The sequence below is a fragment of the Vicia villosa genome, linkage group LG1 (assembly GCF_029867415.1).
Source record: "Vicia villosa cultivar HV-30 ecotype Madison, WI linkage group LG1, Vvil1.0, whole genome shotgun sequence".
NCBI classification, from domain to species: Eukaryota; Viridiplantae; Streptophyta; class Magnoliopsida; order Fabales; family Fabaceae; genus Vicia; species Vicia villosa.
The window spans coordinates 172,219,869-172,239,664 of NC_081180.1; the positions used below are offsets into that span (position 1 = coordinate 172,219,869).

The 19,796-nt window shown below is 34.2% G+C and overlaps 1 protein-coding gene and 1 pseudogene across 1 annotated transcript; both read right to left on the reverse strand.

The window, feature by feature from the left end:
* Positions 1-1,756: 1,756 nt before the first annotated feature.
* LOC131659520 (uncharacterized) lies at positions 1,757-6,754 on the reverse strand (annotated as a pseudogene).
* Positions 6,755-8,140: 1,386 nt separating this feature from the next.
* On the reverse strand, positions 8,141-12,346 carry LOC131644652 (carotene epsilon-monooxygenase, chloroplastic). The gene is made up of 8 exons (XM_058915210.1): positions 11,736-12,346; positions 9,846-10,143; positions 9,545-9,741; positions 9,269-9,370; positions 9,040-9,180; positions 8,749-8,939; positions 8,501-8,663; positions 8,141-8,412 (listed from the first exon to the last, which is right to left on the reverse strand). Exons 1-8 carry the CDS (start codon positions 12,225-12,227, stop codon positions 8,377-8,379), a joined length of 1,620 nt encoding a protein of 539 aa, XP_058771193.1. The 5' UTR covers positions 12,228-12,346; the 3' UTR covers positions 8,141-8,376.
* Between the last annotated feature and the right edge of the window lie 7,450 nt (positions 12,347-19,796).

A 19,796-nucleotide genomic window follows, 5' to 3' on the forward strand; every position in this document is an offset into this window, starting at 1 on the left:
GCTCATCATCCACATAAACCATCCAAATGTCATAATCATCAACCAACACAATAATCAATAGCCACACACAATTATGCTATTTCTCAACCATAATAAAATACATATTTTACCTCAACAATATATGTATATCAAACACCAATTACCACCACGACATCATAACAGATAGAACATTCGCCATTCAGTGCAACAACAATAACACCTCTCACAATCGTGTACTAAGTACCACAAATTAATCCAACAACTACAGAGTATTTACATCATCATTCATCAAAACACATGATAATCATATTTACCATGAACAACATCCATTTTCATAACAAGCAGAAGCAACCACATTATCACAACACACATCATTGCACATATTCAATTATGCAAACAACAATCATTGCATCTCATCAACTATGCAAAACCAGAATAACCCACATTTGGAGAAAACGGTACTTTTCAAAATAAAATCAAGTTATTGTTGTTTTATTTATTTCATATGGTAGAGTATTCAATTTAAGGAACAACATCCAAAACGGCGTCTAAAACGGACTTACGGTTTGAAAGTTACACATCTTTAACTTTTTACAAGAAAACAATTATCGCTACAGCACGCGGCGCCACACACACAGTTCGCAGCGTGTAACGAATAGAAACACGCCTTCGCGGCACAAACAAAGGTTCGCGGCGCGGAACGAGAAAATCACTACGCCTTCGCGGCGCGCACCTACCTTCGCGGCGCAAACTGGAAAAAGTCAGAGTTCTCATCGCAATTGACAGCATTACGAGATTTATCCCAAAATCCTCAAAACCCAAATCGAGTTATATCATGAACCTCAAATACCACCATATCAGCCACATACATGTTATAACACAAATATAACACACAAAGAGGATCATTTAACCATCACAACAATCATATAATCATACAATTCATCACATCATACAATTCCCCTCAAAATCACCCCAAAACCCCAATCTAGCATATAACCAATTGACACAAACAATGCATCTAAATCAGTCCTATCATCTATAATACGATAAAAGAGGTTAATCGGAAGAGTCCCCCTTACCTTAGCCAAGGATCTTGATTAGCCCTCTTCCTCTTCTGTTCCTCTTTCACGTATCAGCACTTCTACTCTTCTGCTCCTCTTCCCCATCTATTTTCCTTTTTTCCTCAATTCCTTATTTTTATGAAAAATAACATTTTAATTAGTAAAGGGCTTTACTAACATAGCACCCCCCTCATTCCTTAACATCACACATGGCCCAACACCATAAGCCATCCTTTTCCAATTAAATCCCACAAACCATCAATAATTCTAATTATTAATTAAATTTCCATTTAAATTAAAAATTAAAATATACGGGTGTTACATAAAGGACCTTTATGAACTCAATATTTTTTGAGAATTGAGGTAGCCCATTTAAAAAATGCATTTTTACCTCAGAAAAAATATGTGTTTGATATTTCACAAGAAACATAAAAACTTGAATGCAAAACCTACTATTGTTCCTACTTAACAAAACCATAATATGAGTAACGAGGAGGAAAGTGGCAAGTAGACAAAGGTTAATGTGAGAATTGATTTACTTGACACACATTATGTTAGATTCAGTGGCGGAGCTAGATAAAAAAATTTGGGAGGGCCATTAACGTAAAATAAAAATTATAAATAAAATATAAATAATATTTTAAATAAAACATTAAAGTTAAAATAAATATAAAGTTAATTACTAAAAAAATTAAATTATATGACTTAAAACTACCTTAAAGTAATGCCTTACGCATTCCGAGTGACTTGAAATCGTCAATAATTGACTCAGAACTAATGCTTGCACTAATCTCCCTTTCAATATACAATGTCATAATATCTCCAAGAAACCCATCATCCATATTGTTTCTCAACTTAGTCTTAATAATTTTCATTGCTGAAAAAGATCTCTCAGTTGTAGCCGTAGAAACGGGAAGAGTCGTGATAAGACAAAGTAGTCTATCAATCAAGAAGTAAGTTTCAGCCTGTCCAGATGCAACTAAACATGAACATAGTTGTTGAATAGTTGATAAATTATTCAAGTTTGATGCTTGACGAGCAACAAATAGAAAATGTTGGAGTTGAAATTGCAAATTATTCTTCTCTTGATCACTAAAATCCATAGGATAATATTTTTCAACTAAAGAACAAATAGTATCAATGTTAAAAGCTTTATATCCATCCTTATGAGACAAAGAACAAAAAAGAGTTAACCAATCCATTGCTTGCTCATTGAATCTGCTATTCATCTCTTGTAATTGTTTGTCAAATGGTAGTGAAAAAGATTTCAACTTTAAAGTAATGTTGAATTGTGACTTGATTCTCTTCAAGACGGGAGCGTTCAAATTTTGTTGTTAAATGAACATCATTAAGATCAGGAATCTCAATACCATGCTTTTCACACAAAAATATCACTTTAGTAAACAATATATCCCAACCGTTTTCTCTCAAACCTTGAATAAGATGTTTTGTTGAGCGAACAAAGTTCATAGCATTAACTACATCTTGATTTTTTTGTAAAGCTTGACAAAGCATATCTGTTATTCCCATGATTTCTTTCATCAAGTGCAAAATAAATATAAAATCAAATGCCTTCAAGTAATTGTAACAACTATCTACATCCCCACGTGTAGCATAACTTCCTATATCTTTTGAATTTTTTTTAAAATTGAACAAGTTGCTTCATACATGTTTATCAAGCTAGAAATAGAATCGTAATGTGATCCCCAACGAGTATCTCCAGCTCATTTCAATGTACCAACTTGATTTAAATTTGCACCTTTACCAGTTACAATTTCATCAATCTCTAACAAATAAGCAATTTCTTCTAATTGGGAAGCTTGTAACTCATCATGGCGCTTTGTAGAAGAATAAACAACATTCATAATAAAGATCAGCTTCTCAAAAAATTTATGAACAAGTTTTACTTCTCTTATTGATGTAACTAATGCAAGTTGCAATCGATGAGCAAAACAATGAACAAAGTATGCATAAAGAAAATCCTTCATAAAGAGGGCTTGTAAACCATTCCATTCTCCTCTCATATTGCTAGCCCCATCATATCCTAGGCCACGAATATTAGAAATGTAACACCCCAAATTCTACCCGAAATTATAATGCAGAAATCAAAGTATTTTAAAAACTATCAACAAGCATTTGGGATATCACATTTACTTCATATCAACAACACATAATCAGATACGCGGCACTTCAATCTCATAGGATCACAAACGACTTATATCAGCTCAAAGAAACAAACCAACTTTTATTTAATATGCAGTGGAATCATAACATGCGACTTTATAAACAAATCATCTTATTTAATCGGAAACAACTTCAAACATCATAGTACTTCTCATTATCCAATTTGGAACTCAACAACTAACACATGAACAACATAGAAACAACAATATAGACAACCCCCAAGTACTACGTATCAGAGTGACACACCAACCGGACACGATGAAGCTACAAACTTCCACAACTATACTTGAGTACCTGCTCATTTCCCATGGTAGGGGAAACATCAGCAGAAGGGGTGAGATATCAAACATTATAAAGGAAAGTATGATAATACATATAGCAAAGGTAAGATCATACACAATTCACCACTTCTCAATATAAGCAATTTGCATCACAACAATAATGTTAACTATCAACTATAACAATATATTCAAGTTTACAAGTATGTCATTCAAGCACATAATAACATACACATCATAATCACAACGAAAATTAATAAAACTATCAACAATGGTAAAACATGGTTCATATATTCCACAGATATACATATATCATTAATACATATATATTCGCATTCTCATCATATATGTTTCATTCACATATATCACATCTACACACATCAACAATTCATATCAAATGAATTCAACTTTGCAAACTATGCATTTACACATCATAGCATTCACTTCATAAACACAACATTCAAAATGTGACTCCATATGCGACTCAAACTATGCATATGCATGTGGTACCATTGGAGTAAAACTCCCAACTTAGAACATTGCCAGTAATTCTGAGGCATAAGGCAAAGCCTTCAACTTATCAACACGGTCACATATCAACATCACACTGTTCAACTTTATGTTATGCTATGCTATGCGGCAACATACAACGATCACAACTCGACAACGACACAACAACGGTCACATATCAACATCACACCGTTCAACTTTAGCCATAGGCTCACAACACGATTTAACAACAGCACAACAACAGTCACATATCAACATCACATTGTTCAACTTTAGTCAAAGGTTCACAACACAGCTTATCAAGTTCATAGAAACATATATGCAATATTAAAATTTTCTAGGACTCACACCATAAGGCTATCCACATAATAATGCATAATAATAATCATATTAGCAACCACAACATTATCCGCAACAAAGGCATCCAAACCAAAACCACAATTTTGGTTCAATTGGCAAAATAATCACAATATGCCAATATATCAAGTAAACCAATTCAACTTCCAATTAACATTTAACTAATTTAGATATCATGTTAATTATCAAAACGACATCATTGGCATAGAAATATATAATTCTCAACGTAAATATTCAACCAAAACACTATTACGGTCAATTTCTCAAAATATCATAGTTTACCGATAAATTGAATAATTTATCCAAGTCTAAGTATTTTCCAACCAAATAGACTTATTGAAATTAATTCAACTATTAATTAAATCAACCAATTAATAATCATATTATATTAATTCAATTCACTTCTATTTCTATTCCATTTCTAATTCTACAACAAAACCCATTATTTCACTATCAATGGTTTACCCGCAACAAACACAACAATCTAATACATAGAGATCAACAATTGCACACAACCTATCACATTTATATCATCACATTCCAACAAACCACCAAATACCCAAAATTGCAACATAGAAGAACATGGATATCAAGTATAGAATCTACCCACCATAACCCATTATCATACACCCCTTTATCATGAAAGAACCCCACCCTTACCTTGGTAAATATGGACTCTTTCACCATAGCTTTAAGCTTTTATCCAAAAGAAATCCTTTCTAACATCATTTGGAGACACACCTAAAAACCAGTTCGGGAATCAGCTTATCAGACGAACTTAAAACCCTCAAAATCAAAATCGCTCCTGTCAAAACTTACCTCTATGAGTCAGGAACGTTGTGTCCAAGTACCGCACGATCAAACGGTTGGATTGAGAGATACGTCCGTTTTTCTAAGGTGACTCTATTCTGAAACTTGCTGCGAAAATTGAGGCTTCCTGCATAATTTTTCTTCTTCTCTCAAGTGCTCCCTTCTTTCTCTTCTCTCTTCTTTCTCCCCCAAAATGAGTTATGATACTCCAACTCTAAAACCCTAACTTTCTACTCTTACTATCTCTCTTATGTTAATTGGGCTTAACCCACCAATCCATCCATTATGTTCCTATCACTTAGGCTCATTTAGTTATATCTCTCTAATAACTCAATTAAGTCAAACAACACAAACACTCACATAATTAAATACTTAAATAATTATTATATTACATAATAACTAAATAAGTAATTATTAAAAACACCAAATAATATAATTACTAATATAATTAATAAAAATATTAATAAAAATCAGGATGTTACAAGAAACATCAAGGTTATGTCGAGAAACTATATCACATATTGCTTCCTTAAGAGTTAAGGATGTGGTGTCTTTAACATGTGCCACGTCAAAAAATCTCTCTTGTATTAAACAAACTTTATCAACAAATCTAAATACAAGAGCCATTTATTCCTTTTTTGACTCATCACGAGTTTCATCAACAACGATACAAAATTTGGAATCACCAATTTTCTCACGAATACTCTTTTTCACCCTACTAGAAAGAATTTGCAAGAGCTCTCTTTGAATTTGATGTGAAGTATATTTGCAATTTTGTGGAGCATTTTCCAACACAACTTTTGCAATTTCATCATTGTAGGATGCTAAAAGTTTCAATAACTCAATAAAGTTACCTTGAGTTCTTGATATGCTAGTTTCATCGTGATCCCTAAAAGCACAAGCTTGTAGTGTTAACCAACAAACAATGTCAGTTGAAGTCTTGAGTCGTAAACGATTATTCATTCTTTGACTTGAACTTTGCACTTGAATAACATTTCTAATATGACCATCTTGATTCAACAAGTCTTGAAAAGCTTTCATTGCATTGTTGTGTGGTGAGCAAGGATCCTTCCCTATGTGTTTAAGAAAGGAACAATGTTTTCCATTCCTAACTTTCTTCCAATTTCTAGAACCCATAGAAATAAAGACAAGTGATACGGGACGTCCACTTATTTTTTTGCTAAAAAGGTAACATGGTAAGCAATATGCGGCATCTTCGGATGGTGAATATTCTAACCATGATGGAAATATGCTAAACCAAGTATGTTGAAACCTTCTTGGATGATCCTCGTTACCGGACAAAGGATAGTTTTCTAAATGAATTTGATATGGACCCTATTTTAGATAAGCTCTTCGTATGGCATCCACTTGATTTGGTGGATATTGCCAAATCGGATGACGCTTTCCAGGATCGCGTTCCAAAGAATTTTCAAAACCATAATGCTCTTCAATTGTTGGATTCTCAAGAACTGTTTCAGATTCGGATGTCGGGATTATAATTTCTTCATCTCTCTCTTCTCTTTCAATTTCACATGCTTTCCTTTTGAAAAAAGAATCAATTTTCCTATTATTCATCTTTACTTTTCCTATAATATCAGATCAGATCCAAAAATCAATTTAGAGAATATAGAAATTAAAAGAGAAAAAAATTAATAAAATTAAATAATCAACTTTAATCTGTTTTCAAATACCGATAACTTTACTATTAAAAATAAGCAGAAACAATGATTAAATAAACCTTATTACAGTGTATAACTATATTTGTAAAATACGGTGTTATGAATTGGCTTAATAAACCTCAGATAGATTATTATTGATTAATGATTTAATGTGTTGTTCATTTAATTTAACACATCAAGGAAGAAAAACCCTAAAAATCCCAAAAACACAAATTAAGCAATCACTTTAATTTGTTACTTTTTATAAAAGAAGAATGAATAAAGCTTTTTACCTGTTAGATGTCAATCATTTTAATTTGTTCCGATTCTGGTGCTGGTAGCAAATGCATATGAGAAAAAAGGGAAAGGTAGAAGCTTTTTACCTTATATGTATTTTAAACTAAATGTGAATGAGAAAGAAAAGATAAGGGGTGGCCGTGGTCTTCCCACGTCCCCCCGTTTCGCCACTGGTTAGATTTAATATATATGAATTAAAAAAATAAATAAAAAGTTGAGGGGTGGCCGTGGTCTTCCCACGTCCCCCCGTTTCGCCACTGGTTAGATTTAACATATGCAATCAATATGGTGAGTAAATTCATGCATGATCTGAGAGTGAAACACTTATAGGTGGTTAACCGTGTTCTACAATATCTCAAAGTCACTCCAAAAAAATGACTCTTGTTTAAAAGAGGTGAAAGTCTAACTATGAAGACTTACACTGTTGCTGATTATATAGGTTCAATGATTGATAGAATATTACTTTAGATTATTGTACCTTCTTGTGTGAAAATCTTATTGCTTAGAGGGGTAAGAAGTGAAATGTAGTTGCTCAATCAAGCAGTGACATTAAAATTTGAAAAAAGTGCTAGAAGATATGAACATATAGTGTGAAGGCCTTATAAAATTATTTTGTTATTTTAGGAACTATTATTATGAATGAAAGAAGTGCTAGAAGATATGAACATATAGTGTGAATGCCTTATAAAATTATTTTGTGACGATAAATCATCCATTTGTATTATAAATAATCCAGTTCAACATGATAGAACAAAATACATTGAGATTGATCACCATTTCATCAAAAAGAAATTGTATAATCATTTGATAACTACTAACTACTGAGTACAACCAACTTACTTGCAAGCTTGGAATAAATCATATTCATTTACGAGCTTGAAGGAGAGTGTTGAAATATTAATATTTATAATTATTTTATTTTATTAGTACGATGCCCATTAAATTCATTAAATTTATATTTATTTCTATTTAAATTAGTTTATTTTCCAATGGTAAATTACAGCTTTGAAATATTTGAATGAATATACTTTTCCTACAAAAATAAAGTTTTACACCATTTAAAAGATATAAATAAATGACTATAATGTTGGAAATATTTCCTATCAAATACATATTTACTGCATAACCTGTGGTATATGAAATAGCAGAAATGATAAAATCATCATAACAATTTCATATTGCTGATAAATGTAGACAATATAAATTTTATAGCTTATATGAAGAAGATGAAGTGAATGTCATCTATTTCAACCGTTGACTCAGTTTCATATACAAGCCCTGCAAAAACCAAAATCCTATTAGATCACAGTAAAATGTACTAGTTAAATGTCTTTTTTCCTTTGACATAAGGTCCTGTAAACCTTACATTTGTTGTATGTATTGTTGCTCCGGTAGTCATGCCGATATTCTGATCAGGGACGAGCTCAAAGTTCATGTGCTGTAGAAAAACCGCGAGAGCAACGATAGCTTCCAATAAAGCAAATTGATCACCAACACACTTTCGAGGCCCTCCACTAAACGGAATGAATCTGTAACATGTTTTCATTCAACTAAATCTCAGTAAACTAGGATATACATATACGTACGTGTACGTGTACAAATACAAATGTATACCTGAAATCTGTATTTGTTTCATTTGGCACTGGACCATCCAAATCAAATCTTTCTGGCAAAAACTCTTCGGCCCTATCCCAAACCTTAGAAGAACGATGTATGTTGTATACCGAAATCATAATATCTTGACCAGCATTGATTTTGTAGTCACCCGGAAGCTCATCGGGAACTTGAGATCTTCTGATCAATACCTTAGGATGCATAAAGTTATATAAAACCATCAAAACTATAAAACTAGTCAAAAATATTTCACAAGCTATTCATACTCAAAACTGTTGTGTAGTAACCTACAGGAGGATGTGGATAAAGCCGGAGTGACTCCATAATACAGCGCGTCAAGAACTTAAGATTTTTAATATCTTCGTAGGAAGGACGCCTTCCCTGTAAAACTCTGTCTATCTCTTCTTGTGCTTTCGCTAATGAGGAAGAATCCTGCGTAAATAGAGCTTATGATTCACAAGGCGCGAGCTTACGATTTGTTTATGATTGAAACTGAATTCTGTTATACTCTATTAGATACCTTACTTAGAAGATAAAGTGTCCAAGTAAGCACCGAACCAGTGGTCTCGTGACCTGCAACTAACATCGACAAAAGATCATCCCTTAATTGCACACTTGAAACCTACACATGAAGAACGAATATGAAGAAACTGAAAAGTATAAAATCGATAAAAGGAACCAAAATGTTATCATATACTGATATGACACATTATAATGTATTGTGAATATGCATCTAGTCGCCAAAGAACATATCGATAAAAGTAAATTATGCATTGGCAATAGAAATACAGCGTACCTCTTCTCTGCTGGCGAGCAAAAACCGGAGAATACTAGGATCAGCATCGTTCACGTATTCATCAGCATCGATTCTTTCACCCTCAGACTCTACAATCTCTTTACATTTAGCAATAAGATCTTCTACAGTTTCCCTAATAACACTAACAGCCTTTTCAGCCTTTATCTGTCTTGGTATTATCTTACAAAGAAAACCAACCTGCAGCAACAAAGAACGAGAAATAAAAAGGCATGAAAATTGACAAACACAGAAAGAAAATGCAAATTCCATAGCATGAACAGTGAGATGAGAAAAGAACTTTCCTTCCAATACGGTAAAAGATCAGTTGACCGAGCCTCCGCCTCTTTCAGTGAAGTGTAAACAGCTTCAATAACAGGACTGTCTGAATTCAGTGCGTCAAAGTTGTAGTTGAATACAGATAAACCGATAACATCAAGGGTCAACTGGGAAAACTTGTCCTCCATGTTAACAGCAGTTCCATTAATTGCATCAGGTTGTAGTTTCTCTACTAATCTCTCGGCACATCTACTAAACACTCTATCTACCATAATCGACAAGTATCGTTTGTGAAGTGATGGAACGACAGCCCTGCGCCTTGCCTAATACATACAAGAAAATTGCTATAAAAAATGCCGGTGATCCAAAATAACATATAAAACCATTACTTGAAGCACCACTACTGACAGTAATTGATTTTTATAACCCAAGAGAACCAATTCAATTATCAGTAACAATTCATCTAATGTGCAATGGTTAATTACTCCATTCAACAACTCTGTATACATAAAGTTTCATCAATCCAACCATTGAATTAAATTTCTTCTTGAGCAGTCAAGTCCATAGAATTATAAAAATTTTGAAACTAAAATGATACTTCATCAAATATCTTAAATTTAACGTATAATGTCTTCTTTTAGAATATAAATAAATAGCTACGATAAGATTACATCACTGCAATTTTTCCTAAACTTTTATGCGCAGGGTCAGAGATGGTATCATAACATCCAACTGTTAAAATAATGAAGTTTAATATTGTACTCGGATAATTTTATTGGGCCTAAAAAGGGACAGACCATGATAAAACATTTCGAACTAAGTGCAGTGATATTGGACGAGCGCCCGAAGCACATACAGAATGCCCAACGCGCATACAGGTCACCTGAAGTGCATTCAGGTCCCCCGATTGGACTGGGGTTATCCCGCCCGAACTCGGATCCATGAGCTGTTTCATTTATCACACGTGGCCTATGAGATATCCCAAGAAATAACGGTAAGGAAATATCAATCAAAGGGAAAACCGTATCCTCCACGATTAGAGGAAGATCCAATCTTCCTCTATTCCCATGTTTTTGAAAGACACGGAAAACCGTTTTTCTAGCTTTCTAGCCTGGCCCAAGGGGTCTTAAATAAATACCCCAATCGCAGAATTGGAAAGGGATTCATTCAGTAATTCCACATAAACACATAGAGTTTCTTGCCATCCCTACGTGTGCAGAGTCTCTCTCTCAACTATTGCAAGTACAAATATGTACATTGAGTTTGACCATGTTTAGATAAACAACAGAATTACGTGCTTGTAGCCTAAATGCATATCATATAAGTGTTTATGAATAAGCTATCTCTATAACAAAAGAAAAGTTAAAATAAATTCAAACTGTTTTCATAAGCTATTATGAGGAACTTATAGAAATAAGCTCAAAACAAATAAAGATAAATCATAAACTGTTCTTGTAAGCTCTCTCATACATTCACAAGTAGCTAAATGCAAATAAGTCAATCCAAACAGACCCTCTACTAACTAATCAAAGTTACTCCAGGCATGAACTCCTCCCTATGTTAATAGTATATAAGAAACAATAGTGTGAGAACTTTGATAAGGCAATTGACTTCAAGAAAGAATTTCTTAACACAAAACTCTATAGCACAGCACAACCAACCACATTCCCACAAAAAGTTCATTTTATCATTCAAAACACATAACCTATAACCTATGAAGCACGGACACCACAGACACCTTAAGAAGTAGGTGAGTCGCGGTGTCCGACACTTCTATGACATTCATACACATTCGTACGACAATCTCATAAAAAATCCAGTGTCTGTGTCGTGTCCCAGTCGTATCCCCTAACAACCTCATAAAAAACATGAAGCATAATAGGAATTGAAACAATGTTAAAGAATTGAAGAATACCGTCCAAAGAGGCCCTTCAGCAATAGCAAAACCAGACCCAAACAAAAACTCAGACACCTCAGCAACAAGACCTTTCCCATACTTCCCATAATTCTTAAGCACATGTTTCGCAACAGCAGGATCACTAACCACTACAAAATTCCTCGGACCAGCAGCCAACCGATAAACAGGCCCATACTCATTCATCCACTTAAACAAAGGAAGAAAAAGAGCCCCACCCAAAAGATCAGAAACATCATCAAGCTTAGCACTTGCTGCAGGAATGCCAGAATCATCTTTTGCTGTGGTTAGAGACTTGGAGAGTGAAGTGAGCCAATCTGGACTCACCCATGAGCTGGTTTTGGTGGTGGTTTCTGGGGGTTTGTTGGCTGACGAGTTGATGATGAGACGGTGATGGAATGGATAAGGTTTTTGATGGGAGGGGAGGGGAATGAGAGGGGTTTTGGAGAGGGAGGAGAGAGAAAGATGAGAGAGAGGGAGTGAACATGGCATTGTTTGTTGTTGGAGTTTGGAGTTTGGATTTTGTTATGTGGCGGTTTAGCAGTTAAACGAAACGATGATGATTTTTTGTTGGTTTTCCTTTTCTAACCCTGCTGCTAGTGCTGGGATAGGAGAGAGAGAGCCATGCTTAGTTTGATGTTGAATTTAGTATAATTTTTAACTTGTTTTGACTATCAACCATATGAAATAAAATTGGCATAAAAAGTTGACTTATAATTGTTACAGTAAGAAAATAGATATGCAGATTTATCTAATATCTATATATACAACTTACATGATATTATTATATCCTCTTAAAATAATGGTCATAATTCACCTTTTACACAGATTAAAAAAAAAATGTAATAGATAAAAAAATAACTATATTACTAAATTATTTTTACTCTCTCCGTCCCAAATTATTTATCGCAATGGTCCATTTCACACAAATTAAAAAACAGTAATAAATGAAAGATAGAATAGTGACTTTACCAAATTATGCTGCTAAATTATTGGTTTATTCGAAAATAACATTAATATTAAGTGAGGAAAACAATAAATTAAGAATATTTATTAGAGAGTATAATTAGAATTTGGAATATTAAATATAAAATTGCATTGTTAATATAAAGTGAGAAGTATTTTGGGATAAATTTATTTTCCAAATGTGACATTTATTTTAGGACAATTGATGTATTCTAATTATCATTAATGCCAATGTGGTGGAAGTGAATTAGAATTATTATGAATTGTTTTAGTAATTAAAATAATAGTATTTACTTTATTTAATTAAATAGATATTAGAGAGTGAGAGATATAATAGGGACTGAGGGGATAAAGTAAGGGTAAGTGTGGGGATAATCAATTAAGAAGGGATAGGTTTTAGGATAAATAGAAAAAGTGGGAGAAAACGGAAGTAGTCAGTACGTGAAAACAAAGTTGGAGAAAGAGAGGAGAGAGAGAGAGAGAGAGAGAGAGAGAGAGAGAGAGAGAGAGAGAGAGAGAGAGAGAGAGAGAGAGAGAGAGAGAGAGAGAGAGAGAGAGAGAGAGAGAGAGAGAGAGAGAGAGAGAGATGAGAGAGAGAGGAGAGAGAGAGAGAGAGAGAGAGGAGAGAGAGAGAGAGAGAGAGAGAGAGAGAGAGAGAGACTAGGGTTTTGAGGAAGAAAAAGGAAACCACTATTATTGAGAAGCTTTTGCTGGGAACATGAAACTTGAAACTTCGGATGTCTCGTGGGGGATACATGAAACTTAAGGAAATAATGATTAATGAAAAACAGATAACAACTGGGAGATAAGAACTCCATGAGTCGTGATCCCAACTCGTCTCCACCATCGCGTTATGAGAAGTGGAAGAGGGCTCGACAAAGACCTAAAGGAGAGTACACTTCAGATGTTTCAAGAGCAGTCGCTGAAAATTTGTAAGTAGGATTTGTTGCGTGTATGTTATGTGTTATTTAAATCGCTTTGGTAATTAACAATATTATATATATATATATATATATATAGATCTTATCATGTTGTGTAGGATTTGTTGGTTTGTGTCATTCCGTGAAAGTGTTTGTTATTCCAGAACCACGACATGATATATTAGTATAAGTAAACGAAACCAAAGGAGCACGGTGGGCATGTCCCTGGTGTTAGAGATGGCATTGACTTGAGACTGGTTTGGTACATCAAGAGGAAAAGCACCAGACAGACGCAAAAAGAAATGATTGAAGAGTTTGAAATTCAAAAGAAAGAATTTTGAAGAACACGTTAGCAGAGGAGCAGGAAAATTGCAGGAAAGACATGAAAGAATTGAAAGAGTTATATTTGGTTTGTGAGAATATTGTGATATCTAAAATGTATGATATATATTGTGTTGATTCTATTTTGTGTTCCTGTTATTTGTATGATATAGAGAATTCGTGGAACCGTCCAACAGTGTACACATAAAGATGAAGATGATCAATTGCCTGAAAGAACTGTTGTACGTGGAAGTTGTTCAGTTGCCCCTACCAATAATGAGATCCATAATAAGTTATTGGTTGTTTCTGAAGAATCAATAACCAAAATGTTATGTCACATTATGGATAAGAAAGATATAATTCCTCTTGAGGTAGAACATGATTGAGAGTTAAAGTGTTCTATGTCGATCCTAGTGATATAAAGAACTTGATCATTGAAAATCAGTGGCTGGACATAGGGATACTACAGGTTTGGTGGACGTAAGTATAGAATTGAATATCTCATTATGGTACATTCATCATTTTGTATAGAACTAATTCCTCACTTTTTTAATTTTGTTTAACCATTTAGGTACATTCATCGTGTTTGTATATAATTAAATAAATCGGATATTTATGGATTCTTGGATCCAGTTAGAAATTACAAGCAATACTCCAACAAAGATTGAAACATATATAACATCACAGTTAGATGGGAGAAAATACAATTACTTAGCACCATTTCTCCATGCGTGAGTAATTTGGAAATTTTAGTTTCTCTATTATAGTTAGTTTCAATGTTTTACCAAATACTAACTATATATGCCTGTGTTCGTTCAGTGAACATTTTCAATTGATCATCATATCTCTTCGGATAAATATGGCAACGACATTTTGTTCCTTACACAATCCACTTGAACCTAAGATGAAACAAATTAAGTTTCTTTGACTTTGTAATTAGTTTAGCGTGTAAAATTTGTAAAACATTTTCAATATACAGTGTTGTGGAGCGACACTATATTATAAACAATTCTTGAAAAAAGCTTACATTTTGTATGTCCAAAGTAAGTGGATTACTTGTGAACTGTATAACACACACAGGCATGTGTGGTTATATATTCATGAAATGTTAAAATTTGTAGACGAGAAGACAAGAAGAGGGATACAAGTGTAACTATTATGTAATGAAACACATGTTAAACATTGTCCTTACCGACATTGTTGATTCTTGTGATTAGGTAGGTATATATTATGTCATGAAATGTTTACAGTAACATATTAATATTTAAGTTGGCTATTATATTTCAAATCACGTGATATTCAATTTTCTTCACTTTTATGTATGCTTTTAACGACAAGACACCTTTCTTCCTTGGTGACTTAAAAGACACCCATAGACGTTGGGCGTTTATTTTCAATGTGCTACTTGAAAAGGGTGCGAATATATGACTTTAGCTTTGATGTTTGTAAATATATGATTTTGGCTTTGATGTAAAAAATATTTATGTTTGTAATATATGTATAAAATAGAGATACAAAGAAATACAAGTTTGTAATATATGGAAAAAAAATTATAAAAACCAAGTATTTCACCATGATTGTTTCCTATAACCATTGTGATAGGTAGAGTGCCAAATATTATATATTACTCATGACTTTTATATACTGCACAATGATTATTTACTATAATCGTTGTGATAGATAGAGCGATCCTAGTTTATCACAACGGTCACATGCCCATGATGGAAAAAACATACTTAGAACAACATCCTATCCCACAATTAGGGGTGGCAAACAAGCATGCCCCTCCCGCAAAAGCCCGTAAAAAAATGGTGCGACGGGGCAGGCATAATGGAGGATGCGGCTTTAAAACCTAAGCTCACCTCGCAAAAAAGTGAGGGCGGGGAAAGACCGCGGGCACTACACCTTTTAAACCTAGAAACACAGAAATTTATGTAAATGACCATGCTCACAAAAGCCCGCAAAAAATGAGTCAGGGCGGGGTGGAAACATTAGAGTGTGAGGGCCAAAATCATTGGCCCTCCCCACACTAAAGTGCGGGCAAACAGGCTTGCTTAACGGGCCGGACCCGTTTTGCCACCCTTACTCACAATGGTTGATCAACTGTGAGGATATTTGTAACACCCTAATTTATCCCGGCGAATAATAATAAAATCATAGTGCAAAATTTGATTTAATACAATCCATCATAAAACTAGGATGTCACATTCTTCAAACACATAAGCATTTTCTCGCAATTATTAACGGATACATAACACATTTAAGTCGGATGAATCGATCAACAAAACATAATCCTCAAAACATCTTTTATTACGCGGCAGAAAATATTCATAATTCAATTAAAACCAACATGACAAGTTAATTCAACAATTGCCAACATCGATACTTGAGAAGGCCTCAACAGCTATTCAAAATCCAACAAAGAAAACAAATAAGCATTCATCCCCCTAGTGTTACGTATCAGAGCAACAACGCCGACTCAAACTCAAATTAAAATATTCAAGTTTTTACCATTTCTTCTCAAACAAACACAAAAACAAAATTGAAATCTCAAACAAAAACCCTAAAATCAAAATTGAAAAGGTTACATAAATTGAAATTGAAGGAGTACTTTGCTATTATTTTGTTTAGTGAGTCTTTCTCCTCTGTTGTAGCTAATGATTTGTGGCTAAGTATCGTTGATCAATCTATAAATCCAATACACTTGAAATAAGTAAAGAGCATAGTTTTAATTTTACATTATAAAATTTAGGGTAACAATTATTAAGATAAGAAAAATAAAAAGATGAAAGAGCAGATTAGGCTTGATACCAAAAAGAAGACAACTCCTACTGCAAGATAAATAGTACAAAAATGAAAACTAAAATCAAATTGCAATTCGTAGTTGAAAATTTATAAAAGGTTTGAACCATAAAATCAAATTGTGAAATGAAACTTATTATTACCTTGTTGAGCAAAAAAAAAGGGGAATGGAAATAATGACAATGATATGTAGAATCAGTGTTGATAATGGAAGAAAATTAATAGCGATGATGGAAAAAATATGTAGAATCAATGTTGATAATGGAAGAAAACTTTCATGAAGAACTAAATGTTTGGGGAAAACTGAAATAATGAAGGTGGTGAGGGAGAAAGGAGAGGTAGAGAGAGATGGGATTGGGACCTTTTGGTTTGCGGACCTGAAAGGTATCAAAGACATCTCAGCTCCAGGGATTGACAGATACAATGCAAAAAAATTCAAACACACATGGGAGATCACCAAGAATGATGTCATCAGGGCTGTGAAGGAATTTTTTGATAAAAATAAGCTCTACAAAGCTGTAAATTGCACCTCTGTGACTCTTATCCCCAAAACTACAACATCAAGTATGGTTAGAGACTTCAGACCCATTTTCTGTTGTACAGTTCTTTACGAGATCATCTCTAGAATCATGGCTAAGAGGTTGGGAAAAGTGTTGAATAACATAGTCCACAAAAGTCAACCAGCATTCGTTCCTGGTCAAAACATCCAAGGCCATATCCTTTTGGCCTATGTGTTGATAAAAGGGTATGACACGAAAAATGGATCTCCAAGATGTATGATTCAAATGGACTTGTAGAAAGCCTATGATATAGTAGAACGGGAAGCCATGGAAGCAATCCTTAGAGAACTTAGTTTTCCTCCTCAATTTGTGAATTGGATCATGACAATTGTGATGACTGTTTCTTATAAATTTCAGGTGAATGGAGTCCTTAATAAAGTGGTGCAAGCAAAAAGAGGATTAAGATAACGGGATCCTCTCTCCTCCTTGCTCTTTGTCCTCATCATGGAGTACATGAACCGGCTTCTAAACAAATTGAAGAAATTCCCAACTTTAATTTTCATACTAAGTGTGAGAAAATGGGCTTGATTCATTTGAGCTTTGCTGATGATGTGCTTCTTTTCACTAGGGGAGATCATCAATCAGTTCAGTTGGTGATGCAAGTGCTTAAGGAGTTCTCAAGCTCTACTGGCCTAACTGTTAATCCTTCAAAATGTAAGGTCTATTTTGGGAATGTGCAGGAGGAAATTCAGCAGATGATACAAAATACAACTAGATTTATTGTTGGCTGTCTTCCTTTTAGGTACCTTGGGATACCCCTTACGAGTAGGAAATTGAATATAGCTCACTACTTGCCTCTTATTGAGAAAATTGTAGCAAGAATTACTCATTGGAGCTCCAGGATTTTAACTTTTGCTAGTAGGACTCAATTGATTAAAAGTGTTATTTTTGCCCTCACAAATTATTGGCTCCAACGTATGCCTCTTCCCAAAAAAGTCATAAGGAGAGAAGCAATTTGTAGGTCTTTTCTATGGTCAGGAAGTGATACCATTACTAGGAAGTCTCCAATTGACTGGAAAACTGTTTGCTCAAAAAAGAAGTTGGGTGGACTGAAGCAAATATGATTCGTCTATTGTGGAAAACTGGAATAAAGCAAATATGATTTGTCTGTTGTTGAATCTAAATGGGGAAAAAAGATTCTCTTTGGATAAAATGGGTGCATTGCTACTATGTCAAGAAACAAAATCTCATGTCTATGGAGGTTAGACCTAGCACAACTTGGATTCTAAAGAATATCATGAAGCAAAGGCAAAGTCTAAGCCACATTCCCGGCGGGAATACCATGATGCAGAGGCAGAAATTTCACACCAGAAGTGTTTATGATGACATCAATGATAACTCCCAAGGGGTGGCTTGGAGGAAAATTCTTGAAAATAACCCAGCTAGGCCTCGCGCTTTATCCACACTGTGGATGGCGTGTCAATATAGATTGGCAACGAAAGAAAGACTGGCAAGAATGGGCATGTTGAATGATGATAAATGTGGGTTTTGTTGAGATCAGGAGACACAAGAGCATCTGTTTTCAAGTGTGGCAAGATGCAGGAAACCTGGAAGGCAGTGCTAGAGTGGCTGAATATTGTGCATAACCCTGTTGGGTGGAAGGAAGAATTAGCTTGGGTCAGTACGACATGAAAAGGAAAAGGGAGTATTGCGAGCATCATGAGATGTGCATTGGCAGATAATGTCCATGCATTGTGGAATTACTGCAATAACTGTTGTTTTAGTAGAGAGAACACCCACCCCAATATAGTCAGGAATATTCAAGTTGTGATAGTGTGCTGGTGCTTGGAAAAACAAAAGCTTAGAAGAGTTTTGAGAAACATTATGATGCCTTAGATAAGTAGTTTTGTTAGCTGCTAGTTCGGCATGGTAGCTGTTATTTTGTCTTGTTAGCTGGATCCTAAGGGATCGCTTATGAATCAAACTGTTTTTGGTTAATAAAGTAAATATTTTCCAAAAAAAAAGACATTTTGGTTTGGAGAAACTGTGTGGTCAGAATAAAAAATCATTAATGAAAAATTTGATTGATTTAACCTCCATGTTAGTTAAGAACACGATTTAAAACTAGGGGTGGACAAAAATCTGGGACCCGTCTGAGATTCATTATGACCGAACCGAAATTTGTTGAAACAAACATATTCAGATGGGTGTCGGATGAAAAGACACAAAAAATCGAGTTCCAATGGGTATCTTTGGTTCGGTTCGAATGATGAAAAGTGATCCAATGAAACCCATAACCGACCGAAGTGTATTACTCTGATGTGAATAGTACGCTAGTGCTAGTATAAATAGATGTTGTTTCTAAAGACTCCATAAATTATTATTTTAATGTTATCTAATTCAATATTGAATTTTACTTTTTCTTTCATATATGTTCATTTTCTTCTCTCTCACAAAAAATTACTTTCCTCTTTCTCCTTTCTCTCTCCAAGACAACACAACACCTCACACTTCTCAAACACCATTTTTAACTTCTACTTCTAAAACATGTT